Here is a 25,139-nt window from a genome sequence, read left to right as displayed (position 1 = left end):
TCCAGCAATTTTTAGCTGGTTAGGGAATATAAAATCCCAAATGTAATTTTTCCTCACATTTGTAAAACTGCAAAAGAAGAGGAAGACAGGACAATGGGCATAGCCTCCATATTTATAAGAGAAGGTCCTGCACAATACGGACAGGCAAGGTGAAAACACAGTCTAGATTCTGAATATGGTCTGGTATTACACTTTTAATGCAGCAGCAATGACTCCAGAACACAGTCCAAGGATGTAACACAGAGCAATGAGAGATTAAGTCCACATTTTGACCAGTGCACCAGCTCCAAAGGACTCCAATTTACTGGGCCAAAATCTGAAGATTACTGGTACTTAGATACCCTGCCTAGGTATACAGCATAAACACTTTGAAACATTCATTATGACACTAAGCTGGGAAGGAAAGGACTCTCAATAAGGCAATTTAGTGTGGTTTTTGGTTTTTTTTTTGTTTTTATTTTTGCAGAAAAGGAACATATTTTTTTCTGTCCCTTCAAGGGTTTTCCAAGAGATAAGGTAACTGTGGTACTCTGACAATAGCATAAAAATGGATGAAAGTAGCCATATTTAAATATATTACCACCCATCCCCACTGGCCAAATAAAACTACCAATAATGTGTATGACCTGGCCCAGGACATATAGTTAGGTGACTATACACTCAAGTGACAGGATCCTAGTAAGCCACTGCCATCCCACAAGGCTTCTAGCTGCAGATCAACAATGCCCTGAGAGCCTGATGTCTAGCAGCTTTTATTCCCCAAGAAAATGGCAGAGTCAATCAATAACTAGCCAGCTCTCAAAATACCACTTATTCAGACTCTATTTGAAGGTACAGGATAGAGCTTTGGGATAGGCTCCTGTTCCAAGCCACAAAAAAAACCCAAAAAACTTTCCCTATTCCTCTCTTGACTGTTTCCTCAACTACACAGAGACCCTGAAAAGACCAAATGTCCAGACTCCCAAAGCTTCATCAACCACATCATCCTGGTTTGCATAAAAAAGTGTGGCCAGCGGGTTGAGGGAAGTGATTTTATTCAGCACTGTGAGACCCCACCTGGAGCACTGCTTGCAGCTCCAGGGGCCCCAGCACAGGAAAGGCACAGCCCTGCTGGAGCAGCTCCAGAGGAGGGCCACAAAAATGGTGAGAGGACTGGAGCATCTATCCTGTGAGGACAGGCTCAGAGTTGGCACTTTTCAGTCTGGAGAAGAAATTCTTTACAAGGAGGGCAGTGAGACACTCTAAGACACCCAGAGAAGTTTACAGATGCCTTCTCCCTGGAAGTCAAAGTCAGATAGAACAGGGCTTTGAGCAACCATATCTAAGGACAGATATTTCTGCCTACAGCAGAAGGGTTGGGTTAGATGACCTTTGAAGGTCCCTTCCAACCAACCCAAACCATTCTATCAAATTCAGTGCTTAAAGTTGGATTGTTCCAAGAGCTCCTGTAGCATGTACCCCTTTCAGAACTAACTACCACTTCAGTTCTTCCCTAAGTCTGCCTTATTTCACCTAGTTACTACACCTGCCAGCAACCCATCTTCCCTGTGTCTGAACAACCAGCTCCACCTGGATTCTTGGTGTCATGACATTTCCAATGCAACAAAAGCAGTATCAGCACATATAGAAGGATTATGCTTCCAGAAATTACTGAGTCTCTTAACACATAAGCACATAGTTGGTGATCTATATGCTCCAGGCATGCACTTTTCACACCTTTTTTAAAAGGTTCAACACTATATGCCTATTTTGCTTCCAACTATTGCATAATGCTGACATATAATCAGACAAAATTACCATGAAAGAACTTTGGAATTCATATTCATTATATGGTGACCTACAAATAGTACAATAGTCTTGCCTTGGTTACCTTTTGCTTCTTGTTTTACAAGATGTGAACAATAAAAAAGAGCACTAATGAACTTTTGCAAAACTCTTCTGACAGAACTGAAAGAGACCTTCTACCTACACCATGCAACAGTGGAGAGTGATTTATGCAAACTCTCAGATACTGAATGCCAGAAATTCTTACATGAGCTAGAAATTACAGGAAGTATTAATTTCCTAATTGAGGGCACTGCCTTATTTCAAAACAAACTGATCTTCACATACATGAAGTCCTGTGGTTCTACCTCAGAACACAAGAGAAGCTGAAAAAGCAACTACAAAGCAAAGTAACTAGATTTGCTTTTGAAGAAATTGTTATTTTGTCTCACCAATGTTGTTAAAGACCATTCCTTCAGAAATATCTTTGAAAGCTTTCCTCCTCCTCCTCCTTTTTGGAGGCAAAGTAACTTCATGTAACTTGTATCTAAATTAAATGTTATTCTTTCCTCTCAAGTTTAAGTGTACAGCATTCAGATGAAAGGCACAAGCCTTTCCTTAGCAGTCTACTTCTTGAGTTTGATAAGCAGAACAGCATTCTAGAAGTAATTCTTATAAATATCTGAAATTAAGGATTATGTTCTTAACATCTGTACTTTTCTACAGAGCTGGGAGAATTGGACACAAATGAAGGTGGGGAAATACTCCTTCTGAAGAGTGATTTTAAATAGGGACCAAAAAAGTGAAGTTGGTAATTTTGTAATCCCAAACTTAAATGGCAAGAGCACTGAAAGTCAGAGAAAGTGCATTTGCAGAGTCATTTACTTGAATTGATTTGTCAATACCATTAATTGGCTCATAAAAAGTTACATATCTTCCACAAGTAAAAACAGGATAAAAAGGCATTATGTCACTGAGGGAAAGTCTCAATAGATAGCCAGTAGTACAAGTCACATTCAAGTTTTAAAAGCAAAGTTCTACATTTATGGCCAAGGAATTCCCTAAATGTGTTACAGAGATAGTCTAAGTTGGTCTTATTTGCTTATCAAGATTACTGAAATGGATTGGGAAGGCTAATCCAATTGACTGTTATAGCAAAATATTGTTTTTAAATCATCTCCTGTTCCACTCATGCAACATCAATCTCCAACAACATCAATAAAAATGGAATTATTTAACTTTTAAAATATACTGCTAAATATGTGTTAAATATCTTTTTCTTGTGAAACATACAGGATGCAACATCTCTTATTTAAAGGCCAGATGGCACTGCATGTAATGCATGGCACTACATTGCTAGTGCTCCTGAAATAAACTTCCGAGTTCTTAACATTCAGTTTTGTCATTTACCAACCAGCTGTGATTAACACTGAATGCTCTACCTACTCAAACTCTGTAAATATTTCTTGCCATGCTAAATTCAGTTAAGCCACAGTAGGAGTTTTCAATACTATTTATATCAGCCTAGCCAGACCACCTACATACAGTCCTCCTTCTATTTGTGAGATAAGCTTCCCCGTCACTTCTGTTGGATCATGTAAGACTATGTTAATGAGACATTATTATGCTAAACCTGAAAAGAGAATTAAATTGTCTTGTTCCACACAATTTTAAGAACATTTTCTGTTCTTTGTGATGCTACCAGATGCATAAGCTAAACTTGAAACCTCCAGGCATACACTAAGAAAAGCAGCCATGGACTGGCCCAGGGATCCATTCTAAGGATTAGTACAACATTATGATCTGCTTCTGGACCATCTGTACTGAGCAGGTCACCCCTGCCTTTGAAGGTCTTTTATTCTCCAGCTACTTCTTTCATGATCAACATTAGAGATTTTGTTTCAGAAGCTGCTGAAAACTTTGAAACCTCTAGAGTTAAACACATAGATGCAAAACCATGGCCTCAGTGACAAACACGAAATCTCTGGGTATTTGTGGCTCCATGACTGTTGAAAAGCATGCCTGTAACAAATCTTTCTGCAAAACAATGCTCCTAAGCACAGCAACATTTGTTCTATTCTTTTCATTATGTTCACTTTCATAATGAAATGCCTTTTTCAGCATTCTACCTGCTAACTGCAAATGTTAAGAGGAAAATGTCTCTGCTTACCTGGTAATTCCCTTTCAGTAGTAAGGTTCCACAGATCCATTCAGCCTGCTTGCAGCTTGGGGGTAAACCAGACTCATCAGTCATCAGTATCAGAATATCCTTCATACCCTCCCCACCCAAAAGTTTCTGAAGCTAAAATAAAACTATGCTACTTTCCTTCATCACAGATTGTGCAGTTGTTCTTAAAAAAAAAAAGGGGGTGGGGGGGAGGGGGAAAGTGTGAATGATGGGGATACTACAAATTATTAAATTTCTGTGATCATTTTTTGAATCCTCAGGATTTTGAAATCACGTCCAAATAGGAGACCATCTGTGTATTTTTATGGGAGGATTAAAGATTGCATATGGCAGAGGAAAGCTTTTTTCATCTGCCATGTAGGCAACTTCCAAAATACCCTACCTGCCAGTCATGAATAATCTCTTACTTTAAAGCTTAACATCCAAAAAAAAGAAAAAAGAAAAAAAAAAAGAAAAAGTAATCTAGTAATCTTTATCTTTCCCGGGCACAGACAAGACTGCTGAAAAAATGGTGAAAGCTAAAAACTGGGTATGAGTTTGGTGTGAACCAGGTCTTAAATAATAATTTAGAACACTAGTGAAGCTCTGCCCTTTGCTTCATGTATATAAGAACTTAGTTGATTTTGCCAACCCTACAGAATGTGATAGATCACCGTCTTCTTCAAATACGCATTTCATGCTGAAAGGACTGTTTTTTCAGCTAAGGCAAATTCCTCATGAAGGACTGTTCTGAGTGTTCAATGCTAGATTAAACATTAGAGACACATAAAAGGCTTTCCAAAGAAGGTACCTGGATCTTATTCAAGCCTAAGAACCACAAATAAATAATAAACACACAAACTGACACAATCTCTCTTCTCTTTCTAGGCAATAGGCCATAAGACCACTATGCACATCTCTAAAATCATCAATCTTTACTGGTAAAAAAACAGTATTACAGTGATCTGAAGCCAACACTATAGAATGAACACATATGGACAAGAAAGGAGCTGGACACCAGAATATTCATGCTATTATTATAAGACATGCCCTAGAAAGCCTCACAAACATCCCAATTTATTCAAATATCATTACGTACAAGTACTCTGCTTTTTCAATTTCAGGAAAAAGTCATGCCCTGTGTCTTGGGTGCTATGTGAATAAGGAAGTCTTGAAGAAAAATCATCCTAGAAGCAAGGGGAAATTCCTAAATGTTACCCATGCTGGGAGGAACAGGTTATGCCTGCTTGTTGGGCAGCTCTAGACACAGACGGCCCTGCAGAATAGGCAAGGAAATTAGACTTGCTCTAATTAGACGGAGAAAGGCTGTAAAAGACACTCCTACTCACAGCTTAAATGGTGTAACTTGTTTCTCCAAAAGGCTCAACTAGCCAACAGGACAAGCCCTGCTCCAAGCTGCACCCACCTAATTATCAGCTTAAGTATCTCCCATGCATTAGCATTCACTGTTTTACTCTAAATAGCAACCAAACCATGAGTTAAGAGAACACAAATCACAGAGAAACGCAAAGAGCAGCACTGGTAATGTCAGGATATCTAGTCTGTTATCCAGTCCTGTTTTTGTCACACATCTTTCTAGGAAGCCCTGAAACAATACATGAGCTTACAAGAAACAGGTTTAATCCAGCTAGAAAAAACAGCACATGTAACAGCTCTTAGAAAAGCAGAGTGAAGTGGTCACACAGCATAAGAAAAGTTGACATACTCTGAGCATGGCTATGCAGAAGCAGGAGGAAAGACAAAAGGCTCAAGGAAGGCCTTGACTATGTTCTTCAAACATCCAGCTGAAAATACTTAAAAATATCTCTTTTGGCAATACAAAGGAAAATAAAAATATAGAAGAGCTGCAGAGAAGAATGCTTAACAGCACAGTAAAAGTACTGATGGAACTCTACATATCAGTAGTTTGAACAAGTTCAGACACTGGCCTGGAACAGTGAAGCTGAACTCTGGCACTCACACACCAGACCATGGGAAAAACAGACTGGATACCTGACTTCACAAGGAAGACACACTTCCACTAAGGGTTCATTGCAAGGCAATTCAAGTCTATTACCTGCCATTAGTAAGAACTTTCTCACTAACATTAAAGTACTGCTGTTAGTAAAAGATTTGCTTTCACTGCTTTCTCCATTTAAGACAGTCAGACAAATTTCCATCACCACAAGATTATAAGTAGGTGGCTAAAAAAAAAAAAAAAAAAAAAAGAACAGACACTAAGTACATACTGATCTCTGTGTTACATGAAGATGAGTTAGAGATTCTACTGGCTGTATTAGGCAGCTTCCTAGACACTAGCACTATAAGACTGTAAGCAATTAGGATGCATTTCTTCAAGGTTCCACTTACTCCAGTTGCCAGGAGACCTGCAGCAAGCACAGGGACTTCAAATTTTCTCCAAACAAATCCAACTATAGAAGAATAAATACCAGTATATGTTCGCTCATTATTTGGCAGATCTCATATAGAGCACATTAGTCAAGCCTATTCTATCAAATAACAACATGCATTATTATCCAAAGCATACTGAAACTCCAATAAAGACATTTGCTAACATATCCAAACACCTTTAGAGTCTTACACAGTCTGCTCAGCCAGAAAAACAAAATTAACATTACTTTTCAATTTCCAGCACTGGGGGAATGGGGTCCCAGCAGATGAAAAAGAACAAAGGAGGGAACAACAAGTACAAGTTTGTGGGTTTTACCTTTGGAAAAGCCACAGAGCATTTCACTGCTTTTACCAAATACAAGGTGATTGGCAGCACCATCAAATTCACTTGCAGTAAATGAACTAAAATTGGAAAGTTGCACTTGTTGGTAGCCAGACTGAGGAAAAAAAAATTCTTACTTATAGATTTAATGCTAAAAAATCAGTCAATTTCACACTCAGACGTGATCCATAACGACTTCAGGTTGCAGTTCTAGTTCACTACAATACTTCACAATAATTTTCAGTTGGAAACAGATAGAATCTCTCTGTTGGACATTCCTCAGCAGACTTCAGGAACAGTTATATTCTGAGTGGACACTCTATGACTTTCTCTCAGTTAGACTTTCCCATAGTTAGAAACTATGCATTTTCAGTCTAACCTTCCTGTTGACTTCCCAACATATTCCCCCCATTCTGAATATCTGATGAGGCAAAACCAACAGCCCCACACGTCTCTGCTTATTTAAATATAAACCCGGTAATAAAAATTTCTACTAATGCGATAAAAGTCTTTTTGTAAAAACACAATATTCGTATTCTAAACAGCTAATGTGGGAACACTTCCCAGATCAAAGCAGGCCTGTCAGAATTGAATAAAGGTCTATCTCTTCAGGAGAACTCACCAAGACCACCAGGGCAAGCTTGTGGCTCTTCCTAACACAAATGAAGAACACAGATTTTTATCTCTATATCAAGGATCAGATACTGACTTTAAAAGAGGATAGGTTGCATTGCTCTGTTATGCAAGAGATTACAGTATCACAGTATTTCCATTAACTGCTTAGGATTAGTACAAGGCAAATTTTTACCTTTCTTTCTTGAACAGCTCCATATATCAACATCTCTACAAATGCTGGCATCCTCATTTTAACTGTACTTGTTTGCAGCCATCTGCTCCAAATGAGAGCTATCACCACTCACACCACCAAATGAGAGGCAGAACAAGAACAAGAAGCCAGCACCACCACAGGCAGTGAGCTCGCTCTCAGGGAAGCCAACAACCTTCCCACAGCTACTGTCTGCAAAGCAGCAATCCACACCATGCTTTGGGCAATCATGCTTGTCGTGTTTCTTGTATTCATTTTCAGAATCAGGCAGGATCCCAAATTTTTGGCTTTGATTTTCAGTAAATGTGAAGCCTGAACAGGCCTTTTCTTAGCTGCCAGCGCTGAAAAAGCTGCATGAAAAGTTGTGTCAACTTTTACAGTGAAGGAAGAATATCACAGAAGTCCTGGCCCAAGCAATTTTTCTGGTAAGACTCTTCCCTAGTCACTGGGCACACACTATCTGTACCTGTTAGTGCTTGTGGGAGGTTTCAAAAGGTATTTTCCACTTGTGTTGCAGCTGGCATGGTGCCAGCTGAGAGCTTTCATACTCATGGGAAGTGGCAAAAGTAATGCCAGTCTGAACTTGACTACATTGCAGGAGCTCTTATAATTAAGATCCTTTCTGCAGGACTCCTCTGTTCAGAAATGTCTGGATTTTACTGAACTAATAACAAACCAGTAAAATGGATAATAGTTGTGTGCAGCTATTTGCCAGGGGAAAATAATGAAGATGTCTACGTATGCTCAAAGAGAAACTGGACAAGTACTCAAAAGAGAGATTCATTATAGGCTATCAACTAGACAAACCAAAATCCAGAACTCAGGAAATCCTCTGAACCAGAAACAGTCAGAATGGAAAAAAGAGTCATAACACACACACACACATATTGTTCTTCTAAATCCTCACTAGGCATCTACTTACAGCAACAGCAGAAGGAAGCTGGGCCAGATGAGCCTTTGAGCTGGATCAGTGATTCTCATGTATTTTAGTGAGGAGACATGGAACTACTACTACTCCTTTAAACTGGAAGAGACACCCATCTCTCCACTAAGGGGAAAGAGATTTCCTATCTGCAAGCATAGATGTTTCAGTCCAAAGGAGACACATAAACCTTGTTCACTTCACTTCCCACGTTGTCAATTTGAAAGTCTGTCCTTGCAACACTGATCTACCTTCCAGAGTGAACAAACATCTTAAAAGCATATAAAATTTCATCTTAAGAGCTTTTCCATGAGTCTTCATCTCCACAGCTCCCACTGAAGTTTTTTTCAAAACCAGGCTGCTCCCATAGCTAGTTAGGAAGCTTCTAAATTTCCATCCTGATCACAGCCAGCTTTTACCCATCTGTTCTTGTGCCAGCAATTGCCTGGTTTTGAGCTAAGCTGCAAGCCATCTGACATGTTCACAATAATGGATCAATGGTCTACTTAGGAAAGCAAAAGGTCAGATCAGCATGACAAAACACCAAATTAATTCTGCACCTAAAATTCCAAATTATTTTAAATCCTAAAGAACAGAGTTGAACTATAAACATACACACTTAAGGTTTTGCATTAACCTGCTAATGTCAAGTGAAAATGCCGTGTTTCAGGGTTTTTTAAAACAGATCCCTCCAACTTGAAAGAACAGAAGAAAATAAGGATAGACCTGTAAATAATTTTATAGGTGTATTAAATACAATTATGCGAGTCATTCATACAATAAGTGCAACAATAAATAAAATAAAAAAAAGTAAAAATGTACAAAGAACTTACTTCCCAATGTTTTCAGGTAGTGCTTGCAGAGAGATATCATTTACTGAAAGACACGTTAGATTCTGCAATTCAGGAAAGCTTTCAGGCAACCTGTGGAGACATTAATTCAAATCAAGGACTTCCAGAAGTATTCTCATTCATGTGAGCAAGACTTTATTTAGCAAATACACACACAGGGAGGAATGCCCAGATTCCAGCATGACACAGAAAATTCTAAGGATCATAAAAAGCCAGTCATGATTTAGAGTCTTTAAAGTTTATTCTGTGTCAAAGAACAGGTTATATAACACTCTCTTCCCTGCATGCAGTTTGCAGCTTCAAAACACTACAGGGCTTGAGAACATTTAAAGCATTTTCACAAAACTGAAAAATAAAATCAATCACATTAAAAAAAAAAAAACACCAACTTTTCTATTATTATTTTCCTGTATAATCAAATGGTAAAACGAAATTTTATTTTTATTCAGGCTCCAGTAACATATACACTTATAGCAAGGCCATTGTGTATTAGCTGCTAGGCTGCTCTTTAACTGCTGCTTTTTTGAAGAAACATGCTGTTCACTATGAAGACATTGTTCTGCTGTTACAGCATTTCACATTTACTGGTTCACAACACAACAGCATGATAATCTCCCCTTCTTACAGTATAAAATGCAGTTATATGCAGAACACTTCCAAGTTCCCAAAGCCTTTGGGTCCATCACCCAGCTGCAAGGTGAGGCTCCCCATTCCCCCACACTGAGGGGTTCCTGTGCCACTTGCTGCTCACTGGCAATACCAAGCAGCTCATTTTGCAGTTGCACAAGAAACAGGATGAGATAAAGGGGACAACTAGGTAAAGAAGCAGAAGCTCCTGGCCCAGTCACTCAGCTTCTGCTGGACCCCCAGAGCCTGCACCCTAAGATCAAGCTGTAGCATTTGGTTTGGTTCTTGCCCTCCTTATCACTCAGCTCAAGGCACATGGTAAGACCTGCAGGCAACCTGCCAAATGGAGACACACCAACAGGCAAATACAAATCTGCAGAGGGGAGATGGGGAGAAGGAAAAAGGCAAGTTACAATGTGGGGCAAGAGGGATTTTTCATGTGATCAATTCTGTACTGCACTGCTTCATATTCTGGACTTTATTAACAGAAGATGCTCAATATCTTCAAAATGTGAGCTCCACTGGAACTACTCATTACCACTCTAACAGGTTAAGAAAGGAATTAAATGATTTGATTGTCTTTTGCTCAGCCCTGATGTTAACTCAATGATTATTGTAGGTCCCTTCCAACTAGAACTATTCTAGTCTCTCTCCAGCAGACAGTGGACTTCCACATCTATAATAAATCTTATGCAAATATAAATTAAATACAATAAACGTAAATATCCACACATACATATGTATGAGTATCTATAAATAAATGCATCTGCTTTTTACTGATATAAATAATATATAAACCTGAAACAATCTGAAAACAGCTGGAAAAATGGTCTGCTAGCCACCTTTAATGCTCAGTTTAATCAGTGATTTAAGTTTGACAATGAGACAACTGTATTAGTGGTAGGACATTGATTGCAAAGATCTCCAACTGGCTTTTAAGCTTAGAGGAAATAAGGACAAGAATCAAGGACTAAAAAAAAGTTCTAGAATATTACACAAAAATAACTATTTGACTTTCCCACTTTGCCTGGGCAAATCCGTGCAAAAACTTACATGCTATTATTCAGGTAAAACTGAAATTCTGGATCTCATCACAGAAATACCTGGCAACCATATGTAAACAGTTCCTGGAATCTCTGCTTTCTAACTTACTAAACTACTAGGAGTGATGTTTTCCAGGACATGCATATGCTTTGGAGCCAGCTTTATCAAGAATTTTTAGAATTCCCTTAAATTATCAACAAAGAGTCATGAGATCTGTTTCAACACCACTGAAAAACTCTCTTGTGAATTCCATGAAGCTGTGACTGTGCATTACAGGTATTGTTTAAGGAAACACATTACTCAGGGCTCAGGCCCTATTGAGCACAGAGAATGAAGGATAACTAGAACACTACACTGACACTTTTGATTTCAATACCACGAGACACAGATCTGAGCTTTATACACTGCACTGCCTGGAAAAAAGCTGCTCAGTGACCCTCACCACTTGTGTATCTAAACATCAGCTCAGCCTCAGTTTGCTTTGCCGGATTTTTGTGGTATTATTATCCTCACTATATAAATAGGCTACAGAGCCACGGGGATTAAGATCACAAGTGTCCCTTTAAAGCTCAGCGATGTGACTTTCAGAGAACTTAGGAGGCACTATGGGCCATATTCAAAGCACGCTTCTGAAGAATCTGAGTGCACACGTGGGAGAAGCAGTCTTGCAAAACCACTGGAGTGGCTTAAGCTCTCACAGACTCCTGTTTGTTACACTGCAGCAGCCCAGGCAGCCAGCTAACCCTGCAAGTATCTGGCCATCTCAGTACAAAGCAAAGCAGGTCAGTGAGCACCCACTGTGAACACTCTGGCTTATGTGACTTGCTCAGCATCACAAAGGAGCTCTGTGGCAATGGCTGGTTCAAGAAAAAGCATTCAAAGGCTTTAATTAGCAAATCACCTCTTCCTTGCCATCTCCACTCTCACTTTACTAGATAAATTCCAAATTCTTCAGAAAATTGAACAGAGAAACGTAAGCAAAACTCCTCTTCCATACCAAAAGTGTGCATAACCTCTGAAGCTCAGCTCATGAGAACACAGGCTGGCAGCAGACACAGCAGCAAGCTGTGCACAAGCACAGTGTATTTCTACCTCATGTTACTGCATGTCACTGTGTCCCAATTGACAGGAGGGTGATGAAATGCTTGTCCAAGCTTTAATCATTAGTAAAAGCCATTATCTGCAGCAGCTGATCTAAAGTCTATTCCAAATCATCAGGCACCTGGCTTTGTGCCAATTCATTCGCTCTACCCATTGCTGTATGAACATGGTTTTCTTATGCATTTCAGAAAAGGAATGAAAATCATTTTATAGACAAACAGATTTAACAAATCAGATTTTTCAGGTTTGGCCCACCCATAGAAAGATGCAAATCACTTTTTATTCTGAACTTTTATTGCAGTCCCTGCCAGAGACAAACACAGTTGGCAATATTACACAGTCTAGGTCACAATTTCTAAGGGCTTATATAAAATTGTAATTATTACAGCAAGATTGCAATTCTGGTATGTCATTCTAAAAAGAAGGTGAAGTTACCTAGTCAGTGGATTGCCACTGAAATCTGCTACCTGTAGTGCTCTGCAGAATGAGATGCTTTCAGGTATTTCAGGAATATCTGCAGAAGGAAAAAAAAAAATGAAAAAATTGTCAGCAACTGTAGTGAAACTGCACTGAAATTATTGCATAATGGCAGTAAGTAACTCACTACTGCAAGGAGTTATCTTGGTATCTTTCAAGACATTTCAACATGCAAGACTGTTCCTGTCCAAGTACAGAACGACAGAAGCAGACACATTTTGTGCTTTTCACACCCCATTTTCTCCTCCTGCGCCATGTTCATCTTCCTTCTGCTCACCTGTCCTCCGTCTTTATCAGACTCTGCTCATGAAAAGGATCAGACAACCAAAGTGCTAGGGCTGTCCTAAAGAGCCAATTATAATCTGAATCTCTGGTGAACTATCAATACATGTCCACATTCTGTTGTGTAATTAAGTACACAGGAAAGGAAAACAGTGGAAGGAAGAAGAGAATGTGCAAGTCTCTCCACATGTAACATACACCTATTGAGCAGAAACATCCTCCCTGACACCATAGCCAAGTAATTCTGAAATTATGTTCACGCTGACCAGTCGCAAATAAGTCCTACTACACCATTTCAGACTGCCAGGAAGAAAACAGATATTTGTTCATGAGAACAGGTAGGTTTTTTTCAAGAAACTTCAATACAGCACATTTATCTACTCAAGTCAAATACATCTTAGAAATAAAATTGTCTTCTGGCACTCTTACAGCAAACTGAATATCCACAAACAGGCTGTGAGTCTTCTCATTTAGTACCTGTTTACTGTCACTGAGATCCAGCAAAAATTAAACAAATATTTTGGTTTCCTTGAATGTCAAAATTGATCTTTACGAATTATTCTGAAAAGTACATTTTTTTTAAAAGCATATTTTTAAGTAAAGGTTAGACTTCTGTTTCAAATTTCCACTGACCTTCACCAGCCATGTATAATCTAAATACACTGGAAACAAATTGGAAATTAGTTCTTTTCCTACCTAGCCAAGTAACCCAGAATTGACTACCTATGTATTTTGTTCAGATTTTCTTCCCAAAAGAGGTGTGATGGAGAAAGAAGGGTCAAAAAGAGGAAAGTACCTGTTCACAAGGTTCATCTCTTGCAAGTAATCTCATAAAATACATCTATTTTGAATGTTTCCCAACCCAGAACAGAACCACAGAATGGTTTAACTTGGAAAGCATCACCAAGTCCCACGCCCCTGCCATGGGCAGGGACACCTTCCACTAGACCAGGTAGCTCAAAGCCCCAAAACTTGGCCTTGAAGATTTCCAGGAATGGAGGGCATCCTCAGCTCTGGGCAACCTATTCCAGTGCCTCATCACCCTCACTGAAGTTAATTTCTTCCTAAAATCTCATCTAAACCTAGTCAAACAGACACTGGAACTCTTATCTTGCATTACAGCAACAACTAATACTGACACTGATCTTGGCTAACCAACAGCAAGTAAAGACTGTGTCATCCACTACCTAGTCTTCATGCTATTCATCCCTGGGAGCTAGCTGGAAACATTCTGAACTGGACATCTCTATTTCAAAGCTTCTGAGCACTGAGAATTACTTATATCTTTGCAACCAAGTCAGCATCCACAAATTTAAAAATGCATTTATGTACACACACAACCCTTTCACACAGAGATACATGCTTTAGCATGACAACCATTCTCACACTGTTTAAAAACAAGCCAAAAAACAAACAAGAAAAAAGTAAAGCTTAAGTAAAAATAACTACCCTAATTTGTTTGGGGGAAACAAATATATATACATAAAAATGCAACATATAAAGTAGAAGGTAAATCCTCATGCAGAAGCTTCTAAAACTATCCATGCTACTGATTTCCTCCACCAAAACATATTTTCACTGCCATACTGCAAAATAGTTTCTCTTGTACATCTGTATGATGTGCTACAAAACCCAGAAAATATGCCTTCTCAGCAAAACTCTTTTGACATGCTTTTTCTGTTGTAACAGTCTTGGATGCTATCTGTAAAAGCCAACAAGTACCCAAGCTAAGAAAAAATTACTCTAACTTAATATACCATTTTCAAAAACACAGTATAGGCACTGCTAATAGTTTGGATGCATTTGCAAATTACTGAATCTGTTCAGGAAATAAAATGTGTTTTCCCAGACTATGAAGTCTCTACATGAGCAAAACTCTTCAATAAGAAATGCAAACAGACACAGGGAAAACAGGAGAAATTCCATTTTTGTGGGTTTTTTTCAAATAATCTCTGACCCAGGAGACAGAGGTAAAGCAATGCTGGAAGGCAGACTTTTCCATGGTTGAGGGATTGGGTTAGGGAACACCTAAGGCAGACTTGCCTTCCACAAGTACTTGGGCCCTGCTGGCACATGTTCACATGTGCTGAGGGAGCTGGTGGAAACCACAGCCAGGCCACCCACCATCATCTCTGAAAGGTCATGGGGATGAAGAGAAGTGTCTGAGGACTGGACAAAAGCAAATGCCAGCCCAGTCTATCAAAAGGGCAAGAAGGAGGGCCCAAGGAACTGCTGGCCTGCCAGCTTCACCCAACCCCTCCAAATGGATGGCAAGAAGGTGATCAGGAATAGTCAGCACAGATTCACACCTGATCAAATCTATTGCCTTCTATAATGAAACAACTATCTGGATGGATGAAGGGAGAGCAATGGATATTGTCTCTGGACTGGAGCAAGGCTTTTGATACTGTCTTCCACAATAACCTTGCAGGCAAACTCAGGAGGAGCAGACTGATCATGAGCGGAAAGCGAGGCGGACAGAGAACTCACTGAGCTGTGAGTCCACACCTGGACAGCTGTGTCACATTCCAGGCTCCCCAGTATGACAGGGGGCTCCTGAAACACAGGGCAACAAAGATGAGGAAGGGACAGGGGCACCTCTCTTACAAGGAAAGGCTGAGGGAGCTGGGCCTGTTCACCTCAAGAAGAGACAACTGAGAGGGGAACTCGCCAATGTCTATCAGTAGCTAAGGGAGGGTGTCAAGGGGATGTTTCCAGGCTCTTCATGGTGGTGCCAAGCAATGGGACAAAAGAGAGAAACTGATGCACAGACAGGTCCACCTGACTATAAGGAGAAACATCTTTACTGTGCAGGTGACAAAGCATTGAAACAGACTGCCCAGAGAGGTTATGGAGTTCTCTCCTTGGAGATATTCAAGAATCAGCTAGACACAATCCTGTGCAATGTGGTCTAGGACAATCCTGCTTGAGCAGGGAGGTTGTATCAATGACCCACTGTGATCCTTTTCAACATTACCCATTCTCTGATTTTGCAAAGTGCATTTTCCTCCCCCTCACTTGATACTTTTTTACTATTCATTTCTCTCCTCTGCCTATCTGGACAGAGGATGGTCAAAAATTCAGTGCAGCTCTCTGAAGTTAGGAAATTATACAATTACTGAATTCAAAAAGGTTGAAATGTAACTTTTTCACTGCAAAGCATCTTACAAAGACTTCTCAAGCAAAACACAAGTTATGAGAAGATACTTTATCACTACATGTGAAGACTAGTGTAACATTGCACTGGCTAAATGAATTCAGAAGAGAAGAGGCGTAATTTGAGTGACAATTGTAGCAGAGAAGGTAATGGTACATAATAAAACCTAAAAACATAATCAACTGGAATGCAGCAGAGGATATTAAAATATATAAAGAAGTCCTTGTGTCTCTTGATGGATTAAGAACCTTTCACCATTAGTTTTGACTACTCAATTCTGGTACAGACATTAACATGTACATACCTGCCAATATCAGCAACCGTAAGGTTGAATACTTTTCTTGCAACTGCTGGATAACCAGCTCAAATCCTACTTAAATATGTAGGATTCTTCTAATGCTACACTCTGATGAATGCTTTGCACTTACAGGATGCCCCAGATGTTCTGGCATGCAGATTGTGCAGCACTGCTAATAATAAAGCCATAAACCAAACATAAGCCCTGTGACGTCTGACAGTACAGATACACTGACAGCAGAAAAGAAGTTGTGGCAGCAGCACTGGATCAAAATCAAGCTCAGCAGTCATGTGTACAAGAGGGCATGTGTGCCCTTCTCCATTCAAAACACCTCTTCAGATATTTATTGTTACAGTTCAAACAAGAATTTGCTAACGATTTAGCAAGCCCTGTACAAGTAACTTTAGAAGTAAGTTTGACACTAGGGAATTCTGTACTGTTTAGATGAGGAAATGACTTCTCAAAATCCTTCTGCTTGATGATAATCCTTTCTTCTCCCCCCCCACCCCCGTTTTTGAGGGGGGAAGATTTTTACAACAGTTACATCACACAATCCACAATCCCCCACTTTCCTTCCTCTAATGGCTGGGAGGGTGACTTTTTAAACTGATACAATTTTTGTATCACACATTTTTCCAGCATTCTATATTAAATTTCAAGAACTGATAATATTCCATCTACACAAAGGCTACAGTACAGCCGGCATCCTTTACACATCCTGCAATACTGAACATAATTTCCAACATCTAATCAATATCACAACAGCAATGGCCAGGAAAGTCCTAGGCTGTGACAGGGTTGCCAGACCAGAGCTACTCAAACAGTGACTCTCAAGTAAAAAAGCAAAAGTAAAAAAGTATTTTTGCAAGAACTTTGCTGAAGTCTCAGATATGAGAGATGCATCACATTCCTAAGAGAGAGTTTACCATGCTCCAGAGTCTTTCAGGGAGCAACTACTAGATGCAGTCATATTTTCCAACTATAAGGCAACACCAAGCACTGTGCATTAGGAGCACTGGAGCTGGCACGTTGCATACACCTCAGCCAAAGTCAGCTGAGCAGACCTGAAAAAAAAGTGGAAAGTCCACCAAGAGCACAGAACTTTTACATAAGACAGAGCCCTTTAACTGCTTAGTAACTAGTAGTAATTCATAAGTGTAATTCAGCAGTTGATTAGTTTACACAGAATTTATAGCCAAGGAAGCCCATTATAGACACAAAGACTGAATCCATGCAGCATTATCCCTCAGGAGAGATAAGCAGCACCAAACCAGTCTCATCCATCCAATTCAATACACAGATTATATTTCATCCTCCTTTTTTCACATATATAATACACATTATCAACTACTGTATTTACACATACACCCACACACACAAAAGGTCTATTGAAGCATTAAGCCCTGCAATACTCAAGTGATTTAGGAGCCTAAAGGTTCTCTTGTCACTTCCAGGGAGGTTGGTCTGTGCCACCCACCTTCTCAGAGGGATCTCTGACAAGCTTGCCCTTGGAAAAGCTCAGTTTTCCAGCCCTGCTCTCCAACTCTCCTCCCCCAACTAAACATGAAAGGAAACTGCCTATTTTGTCAAACACCTTTCAAGGGGGAATCTGTGCTGCAAGCATTTGTTTGTCTTTTTGACAGGCTCTCCAGCTGGACAGCCCAGCTGAGCATGCTGCTAACAGATGTCACAGATGTCCCCACCAGATCTCTCTACCCTCCCAAAAAAACCAAATGCAGCTCCCAAGGGTCTGATCCTGCAGGGGGAAGGGATGGAAGGAAGTTACTCATTCTCTCCCTCCATTTCCATACTGAGATCATGACATTCACAATGATCAGACAGGTTTCCCTTTCTTTAAAACCAGGAGGCTTTGCCACTAGCCCTGAACTCAGAAGACATCAACCTCTTCCGATGAAGTACTACAATTTTTGGGGCATAATGTGGCAGGAGTCATGGGGTTCTTGCAAAGTCTATTGAGGTTAAGTGGCTCTTGAACAGGTTTTCCTCTTCAGGCTCTGAGGCTGAGGATATACAGCACACAAGAGATAAAATTCTTTTAAGACCTGTCTTTAAAGCTTTAAGGAAAATTCGCCAACAGGTTCAGGTTGCATTTTCTCAAGTAAATCCCTTACTGAATAATTAACAAGAAACTGAAGAGACGTGTCTCATTTCTCCTCCTCACTGTTTCTGGAAACATCCCTTTTTGACAAGAGCAGCAGGGGAAAAAAGTCCTCACAAAACAGCACTTCATGCCTACATATATATTACACATGTTACTTGAAAGAAAACTGTGCAGGGACATAGGAACAAGCTGGGTTTCTCAAGAAAGAGCATGAGGTAATCCCACAGACTATCCTTCTCAGCTGCAGCAAGCAGCAGGAACAGAGATCAGGAGCTGTAAATTCAAAACAGAAGGAAAAAAAGAAGTGGGGGAGAGAGAGGGGAGAGCTGGAAGACCAGATCAGAAGGAAACAATAGTTCCAGGTGAATTAAGTGGAAGAAGACAAGTTTACAACAAATTTATGTATTCTACCTTTTTACTTATACATGCCAGTCAAGAGTTAAACAGAAGAGTTAATGGAGATATTTTTTGTAAGAATTTCCACCTTGGACCTCAAGGATAACAGAATTAAATACTTTTAGTATGAGAAGTAAGAGGGTAAAAAAATGTGAAAACTAGTATTCTACATACAAAGCTGTGGATGAAAGGAAGTGTTTTAACAGAAAAGTTCCAGAATTAATCCAGATTAATTCTTCAGGAATTTCATTGTCATACCATCTTACGTTCTCAATAAAATAGAAACCAAAACCCAAGCAAATCTGTGAATACAAGAACTAAAAATGTCTGTCAGCAGATTGCCATTTTATGATCTCTAATCTAGATTATCCAGAAAATTAAGTCTTTATTTTATGTCACTCCTGTATGTACTGCCTGATGTTTAACACTCTAGCTGACTTGAGGCAGGCCTAAGGTTTCTGCCTCCAACTTGCTCCCCTCCACAGCTTTCCCCTGAACTTTCACGAAGGCATTATTGCTAGATGCACACATAAGTACATTAGCAGTCTCATCAGAAAGAACAGTTAAACCTGGCAGAACATGCCATGATGGGAAAATCCACTTTTCTGTAATCTATTTAAAAATAATAACTTCTAGACTTCTCAAATTAAATTATTCTATCATGAGATTTCATTTATCTTCTTTTTCTCAACCACAGTCAGCACTTGCTGCTTCTTCCTTCTCCTTGATGAGAAGCTCTATGCAAGGACATGATCCAGTAATTCCTCTCCTTACCTTATTTCTCCAGCTGTATATAAAGCTCTCCTTTTTCTCCAACAGACTGACATCAAATTAATTTTAGTTACACAGATTCACAAATCAGATTCACTTTTACATCACTTCTTTAAAGCAAGTAAGAATTTCTTAGGCACTCTGCAGAGCTCCAGAACCCAAAAGTAATTTGCAGCAGGTTTCTCTTCCTTCCCTAATATGCTCCTTTGTACATTGATCCCTAAACTTCAGTGTAAGACATTAAAGTGTTGATGTTTTTAAGTACAAATTTTAAACAAGAGACAAATGGGAGATAATACAAAGAAAAGGTATGTCACAAGAAATAAGATGTGTCAAAAAAACCCCAACCCAAACATCAAAACTCAAATACCCAACTCAACTGTTAGCAAGCAACCATCCAAAAGAGCAAAAAGTTCTCTTATCTCCAAGTCTGCTTTGCTTTCATTCGCACCAAAAATATCCCAAAACTTCCCACAAAACCAAAAACCAGCCACTGTTCAGATGCAGACTGAAGTTTAAATTACCACCACACAAAACACAGGTCTCTGGTGGGATGTTCCATCACTTTCAGGTGTGCACACCAGGGTTGCAGCAACTGCATTCACAGGATGCTTTCTCCTATCAGATAAGACATGTGCAAGCAGGAGTAGGAGAGCAATCCTTGTTTGTGTGTAAGTCCTCACTTGGACACAAATCAGTTCAGAGAGCAAACAAGCAACATCCAGCAGTTGCATATGTTAACAAGACAGATCCATTTGTCAACTACACTGCCTTCCAGCACAGGTTGCTGGCTTAGGGTTTTTCCTTATCCACTGAGAAAGAAAGCATCAATTCCCATCTATTTCTCAGCATTCTAGGTTTTGCTCTTTGCCACCAGACCTGTATCAGCACATTCATGTCAAGGCAGCTGGTGGCACGGAGAGAAGAAGAGGATTTCTGGAGGAAGTCTCTACTGAGATGCTGTGGAAGTACAGCAGAGGCAGAAGTGGACAGACAGACAGGCAAGAGCACAAAGCAACAGCAGCAGCTGCTAGACAAGACAGCAGAGTCCATGGGAGGCTGCAGAACAAGATCAGAAGACTCAAAAGTGCTCTCCCTACTCAGCTTATCTCTTCGTTGGAAAATAGCTGGATCACCAGCCCAAGCTGAGCCAAAACAAGTGTTCAAGCCTTTCCTCCGCCAGAATTTCTCATTTGAAAAAGTGCTGGTTATGCTGCTTTCAGTGGGGGAGAGGAAGAGGGGAACACTCTCTCACTTTGTGGGCAGAAAGGAAGCAATCCTACAGTACAGATCACGGGTACAGCTTGGAGAGCAGATGGCTGAATTAAAAAGGGAAAGCACTGATGCACAGGCACTGATATGAACAGTGAGCTGAGTCTCAGAGAGCAAAGCAGAGATTCTACACCACCTTCAGCAGAATGGACTGATGGACACTGCAGGAAAGCTTCTGCCTACTCACCTGGCCCTCTAATGCCTCGCTGAATAGTGTCCTGAGGATGACCAAGATCTATTTAGAGAGATTTAGTCTCTAAAGAGACTTTCAATTAGGTTGCAAAGAATGAACACTTCAAATAAAACGCAGAAATATCAAATCACCTGCATCCAAAAGCAGAACAGTTAAATACCATTGTTGTAGAGTTCTTCAAGCACTCTGGGAGCTGAAGACAAAAGAAAATGTAAGTTTCTAAATTTGCAACTGTGATCCATTTAGGAAGCAAGGAAAACTAAATAAAGCTCATGGAGCATTTGGGATACCAATCTTCTAGAGAATGACTTCCAAAAGTCTTGGACCCTGCTCAGACCTTGCATAGCAGCAGTGTAGTCTTTCCTTACACAGTGTAGTGACTATTGACATGCTTGTGAGCAACCATCTCTACCATTACAGTAATCCTAAAGCAGCATATTTATCTTTGTTTAAATCTGTAATTATTTTCCTATAAATGACAGATATGGCAACTGCTTGGATTTTGAAACAAAAACAACATTATCAATACAGTCATAAGGTCAGTTTAAGCAGAAACTACAAAAATGGGTAGCAACTAATATATCATATAGCATGAATTTATCTCTATGGTGGGTATGAAATATGAATTGTACACATTAAACAAACAGTGTTATTCTTACTGGATATCATAGTAAAGAACCATGTTGGGATTTTGGTGTCAAGCATCGTGCAGAGCCAAATACAGCTTAACAAGATGTGCCCACACACAGATTTCCTCAAGAGATGCCACAGCAAAATCCATCACTCCTCAGTTCACAAAGTAATGGATCTCAGCTCCACTAGGAGCTGAATCAGCAAACAGTACCAGAATAATCTATCTACCAATAATGTAAAAAAACATTTAATTCTCCCATTGCACTCACCTTGCATCTTTTCACCAGTTTTGAGTTTCAGCACTTGGACATAACACCAAACTGCGAGGTCACAGAAGACCACACCATCTGAGTCCCCTCAGCTGCTGCCAAGTCACTACACTCAGTCAGTGCAAAACTGCCAGCACAGAGCAACTACAAATGCTATGGGCTTGCATGACCAAGTCCTTGGAACACAAATTCAATGGAAGCACGAGGAGCAGCAGAAAAGCTGCCAGGCTTTGATCACAAATAGACAGCAACTCACAGCAGTGCAAATAGCTCCTCTCCCACAAAAGCAACAGGGTCAGGCAGCACCACAGAAAGGGGGAAGAGAACAGCAGGACACTTCAAATGGCACTGCTGAAGCTGAAAAGGACAGGAAAGCCACTCCAGTGCCTAATGCCTAGCATCCCAACACACAGTGATTTTTTTTATGCTAAAAGAGCTGAATGAAACAAGCTGCTGGCAATTTGTCAATGGCTGTGAAAGGTGTGTAACATTAGGAATAAAAACAGGTGTGTGTGGAAGCCAGGGTAAGAGGAAGTGTGAGCACGATAGAATTTCTTTCAAAAAAGAATACAACAGTTAAATTTAAACCTTCAGGGCATTTTAAGGAACACACAATATCATGACAAAAACATTAGACAACAACAATTAGACAAAAACATGGAGTTTAGAGTATTTAATATTTGTCAAACAAAACCCCTCTTCTTGGTGCAGAGGGATACTAAAAAGGATTGCACCACCTCTGCAAGAACACAGCATACATACATAATATATATATAATACTGAATATCAGCATGCATTAAATTAACTACAGAAACTTTATGCATTGCCCCTCCTGTCTAGAAGAAGCTACAGAACAAGAAAACCATTAACATTTTTATGGATGTCAGATCCCTAAGCTTTAAGAATTTGGCCTCCAGGAGCTGTGCAAGAAAAAAAGAGGAGCCGCAGAGGGAAATCTCTGGGGGCTGAGCAGCATGGGTAGCAACCTGCTACAACTCACAGGGATCTGAAACATAGGGCATGCCTTTGGAAGAATGGGAAGCTTAATTAAGTGCCAGTCAAGGCACCAGGAAAAAACCAAAGAAATTTCATCTTTCTATCACTGGAGACTGCACTTTATGAATCACAGGGTCTTTTAGGACTTACCTGAGAGAATGTCCAAGTGCTGTGAGAAAAAAAATAGCACACAGGCACTTCTGACTGTGCTTAGAGCAGAATCTCCCCCTCTGTCATGCAGGGCAAAGACTTGCACTGGAGCTCAATGCAAAGCACCTGAGCCTAAACTTTAGGGTCATCAAGCAAGAATGCTTCAGTGACCCAGTATCTTCACAAAATTCACCTGCGATATGAGAATCCAGGAAAAGATTTAATCAGCCTTGGGGAGTCTGAGGGAACCAGCAGCAGCTTCAGACACACAGCAGGTGAGTATCTATCTCAGAAGATTCCTCAGGGAACATTCCTGAGTTTCAGACATGCTTTGCCAGCAAGCCAAAAGCTCAGGCATCCTCTGTTGAAATCCTACAAGTCTGTTCCCTTTAGCCTTAGAATGAGTACATGAGATTTTTGAACAACTTGATACCAAGAGGCAGAGATAAACTGGATTATAACCAAATAACCTTCAAAGTGTTCACCACCACTATGCTGTTTTCTTAGCACAGCTTCTCTGCCCTCTTATATCCCAGTCCTTGATTCATCCTTTCAACCTTAGTGCAAATAACAGCCCCAGCCAGACTAGAAAAGCACAGTAGGGATGCTTCCTAGGAAAAACTGAATGAACACATGGGCCTTGCAGGGAATGAGAAATGGCATCAACATGCAAATACTCCAGGAAAAGTTTAAGAATGTATGGCTGCTAGCCCTTCCAAATCCTTTTCCTTCTGCACCACTGAGGCTATCCTTACCCTCCCCAGACTTCTCTCACATACACAGGGAGCATCAAATTTACATCTATTCAAGATTTTTTACTTTTATTTCTTTGTAGATCTAGATTCACTCATTAACCAAGAAAGAATTAATTACTTAAATGTTTAAAGAATTAATTACTGCAGCACATTTTTAAAATATATAGTAGCACATCTTGGGGCATTTTAAAACACCTTAGAATTTAAGAAAGACACATTTCAGAGTTTCCCTATGGACCCTACCCAAGAGTCTACAAAGCAGGGCACATGGCACAGGCATACAGAGCTATCTCCAAAGATCAGGAGAGATTGATCCTTCCTCTAGATTCAACACCCCACAGCAGCACCAAACACCCAAATCCACCTGTGTGACACACCACCATCTCATGTGGCTTCAAAGATCATATGGGTTATAAACTCTGGCCAAAGGGTTATAAAGTAGGAGAAAGGAAGATATGTTACCATTTTATTACAGCAGAAATGAAAGTACTCTGTTTATTCAAAACCCTTTCCTCTTTCTGTGATCAGAGGTTAAAATAGAAAAAGCTATTCCTGTACAGAGAACATTAAATGAATTTATATTAGCATTTTTAAGCTCTTGAGGAAACAGAATGGCCAGAACTGAAGGCAATTAGTGCACCAAACCAGACAACCAGAACAACAAAAAAACACAGAACAATGATCTCTTATTTCCCAAGCTCAGATGTCACCATCACACTCTCCTATTCATGCAGCATACTGCATTTTGAAAAGCAGGGCTGTTTTTCTCTGCCTCAAAGGAATATGAGGAGTTCCTAATTTTTTTTCCTAAGTAGTTTTGGACAGTCAGAAACCTTTTGGAGTGCAAACCACAGAACAGGACAAACCTGTGGCAGGTTTAGAACAAGACACACTGGCAGGTGGGCTCAAAATATAAAGTTCATAAATTAAAATACGGTAAATCTCAAAAAACCTTTTGCAAGAATTCCCCCTGCAGCCTCCCAGATGGTGTGTGTTTTGCCTTTTGATTTGGAGAACCATGAGACAATCATAAAACAGCCAAACAGTAGAAAGTAAGACTAGTTATCTTCTGCCACACCCCTGCACCACATTGCACAGTGCATTTTTAATTTCAGTAGTCAAGTCATGCAGTGACAGAATTGTGACATAATTAAGCAGAGGGAAATGGTATCAGTCACCTTCTGCAATGAACCACAGAGAAAAGAAAGCAATGCAATAAAATGGATAATTAACACTGAACCTTGGATATAGGAAAGCAACTGCTCCCTGCCACCTGCATTAGTTCAACACATCACTGGAAAAAATACTTCCCTGTGCAGTAACTTCTAATGA

The 25,139-nt window shown here is 40.0% G+C and overlaps 1 protein-coding gene across 1 annotated transcript in view; it reads right to left on the bottom strand.

Moving 5' to 3' along the window:
- Positions 1–25,139, bottom strand: part of LRRC1 (leucine rich repeat containing 1) — a 70,003-nt gene that overhangs the window by 27,628 nt on the left and 17,236 nt on the right. Inside the window, exons 3-4 of the mRNA XM_056487955.1 lie at positions 12,472–12,550; positions 9,247–9,336 (exon numbers count right to left, since the gene is read on the bottom strand). Coding sequence (XP_056343930.1) covers positions 9,247–9,336; positions 12,472–12,550 — 169 coding nt within the window. The remainder of the gene's footprint in view (positions 1–9,246; positions 9,337–12,471; positions 12,551–25,139) is intronic.

This window comes from Oenanthe melanoleuca, chromosome 3 (genome assembly GCF_029582105.1).
Source record: "Oenanthe melanoleuca isolate GR-GAL-2019-014 chromosome 3, OMel1.0, whole genome shotgun sequence".
NCBI classification, from domain to species: Eukaryota; Metazoa; Chordata; class Aves; order Passeriformes; family Muscicapidae; genus Oenanthe; species Oenanthe melanoleuca.
This window is presented reverse-complemented; position numbering and strand designations above follow the sequence as displayed.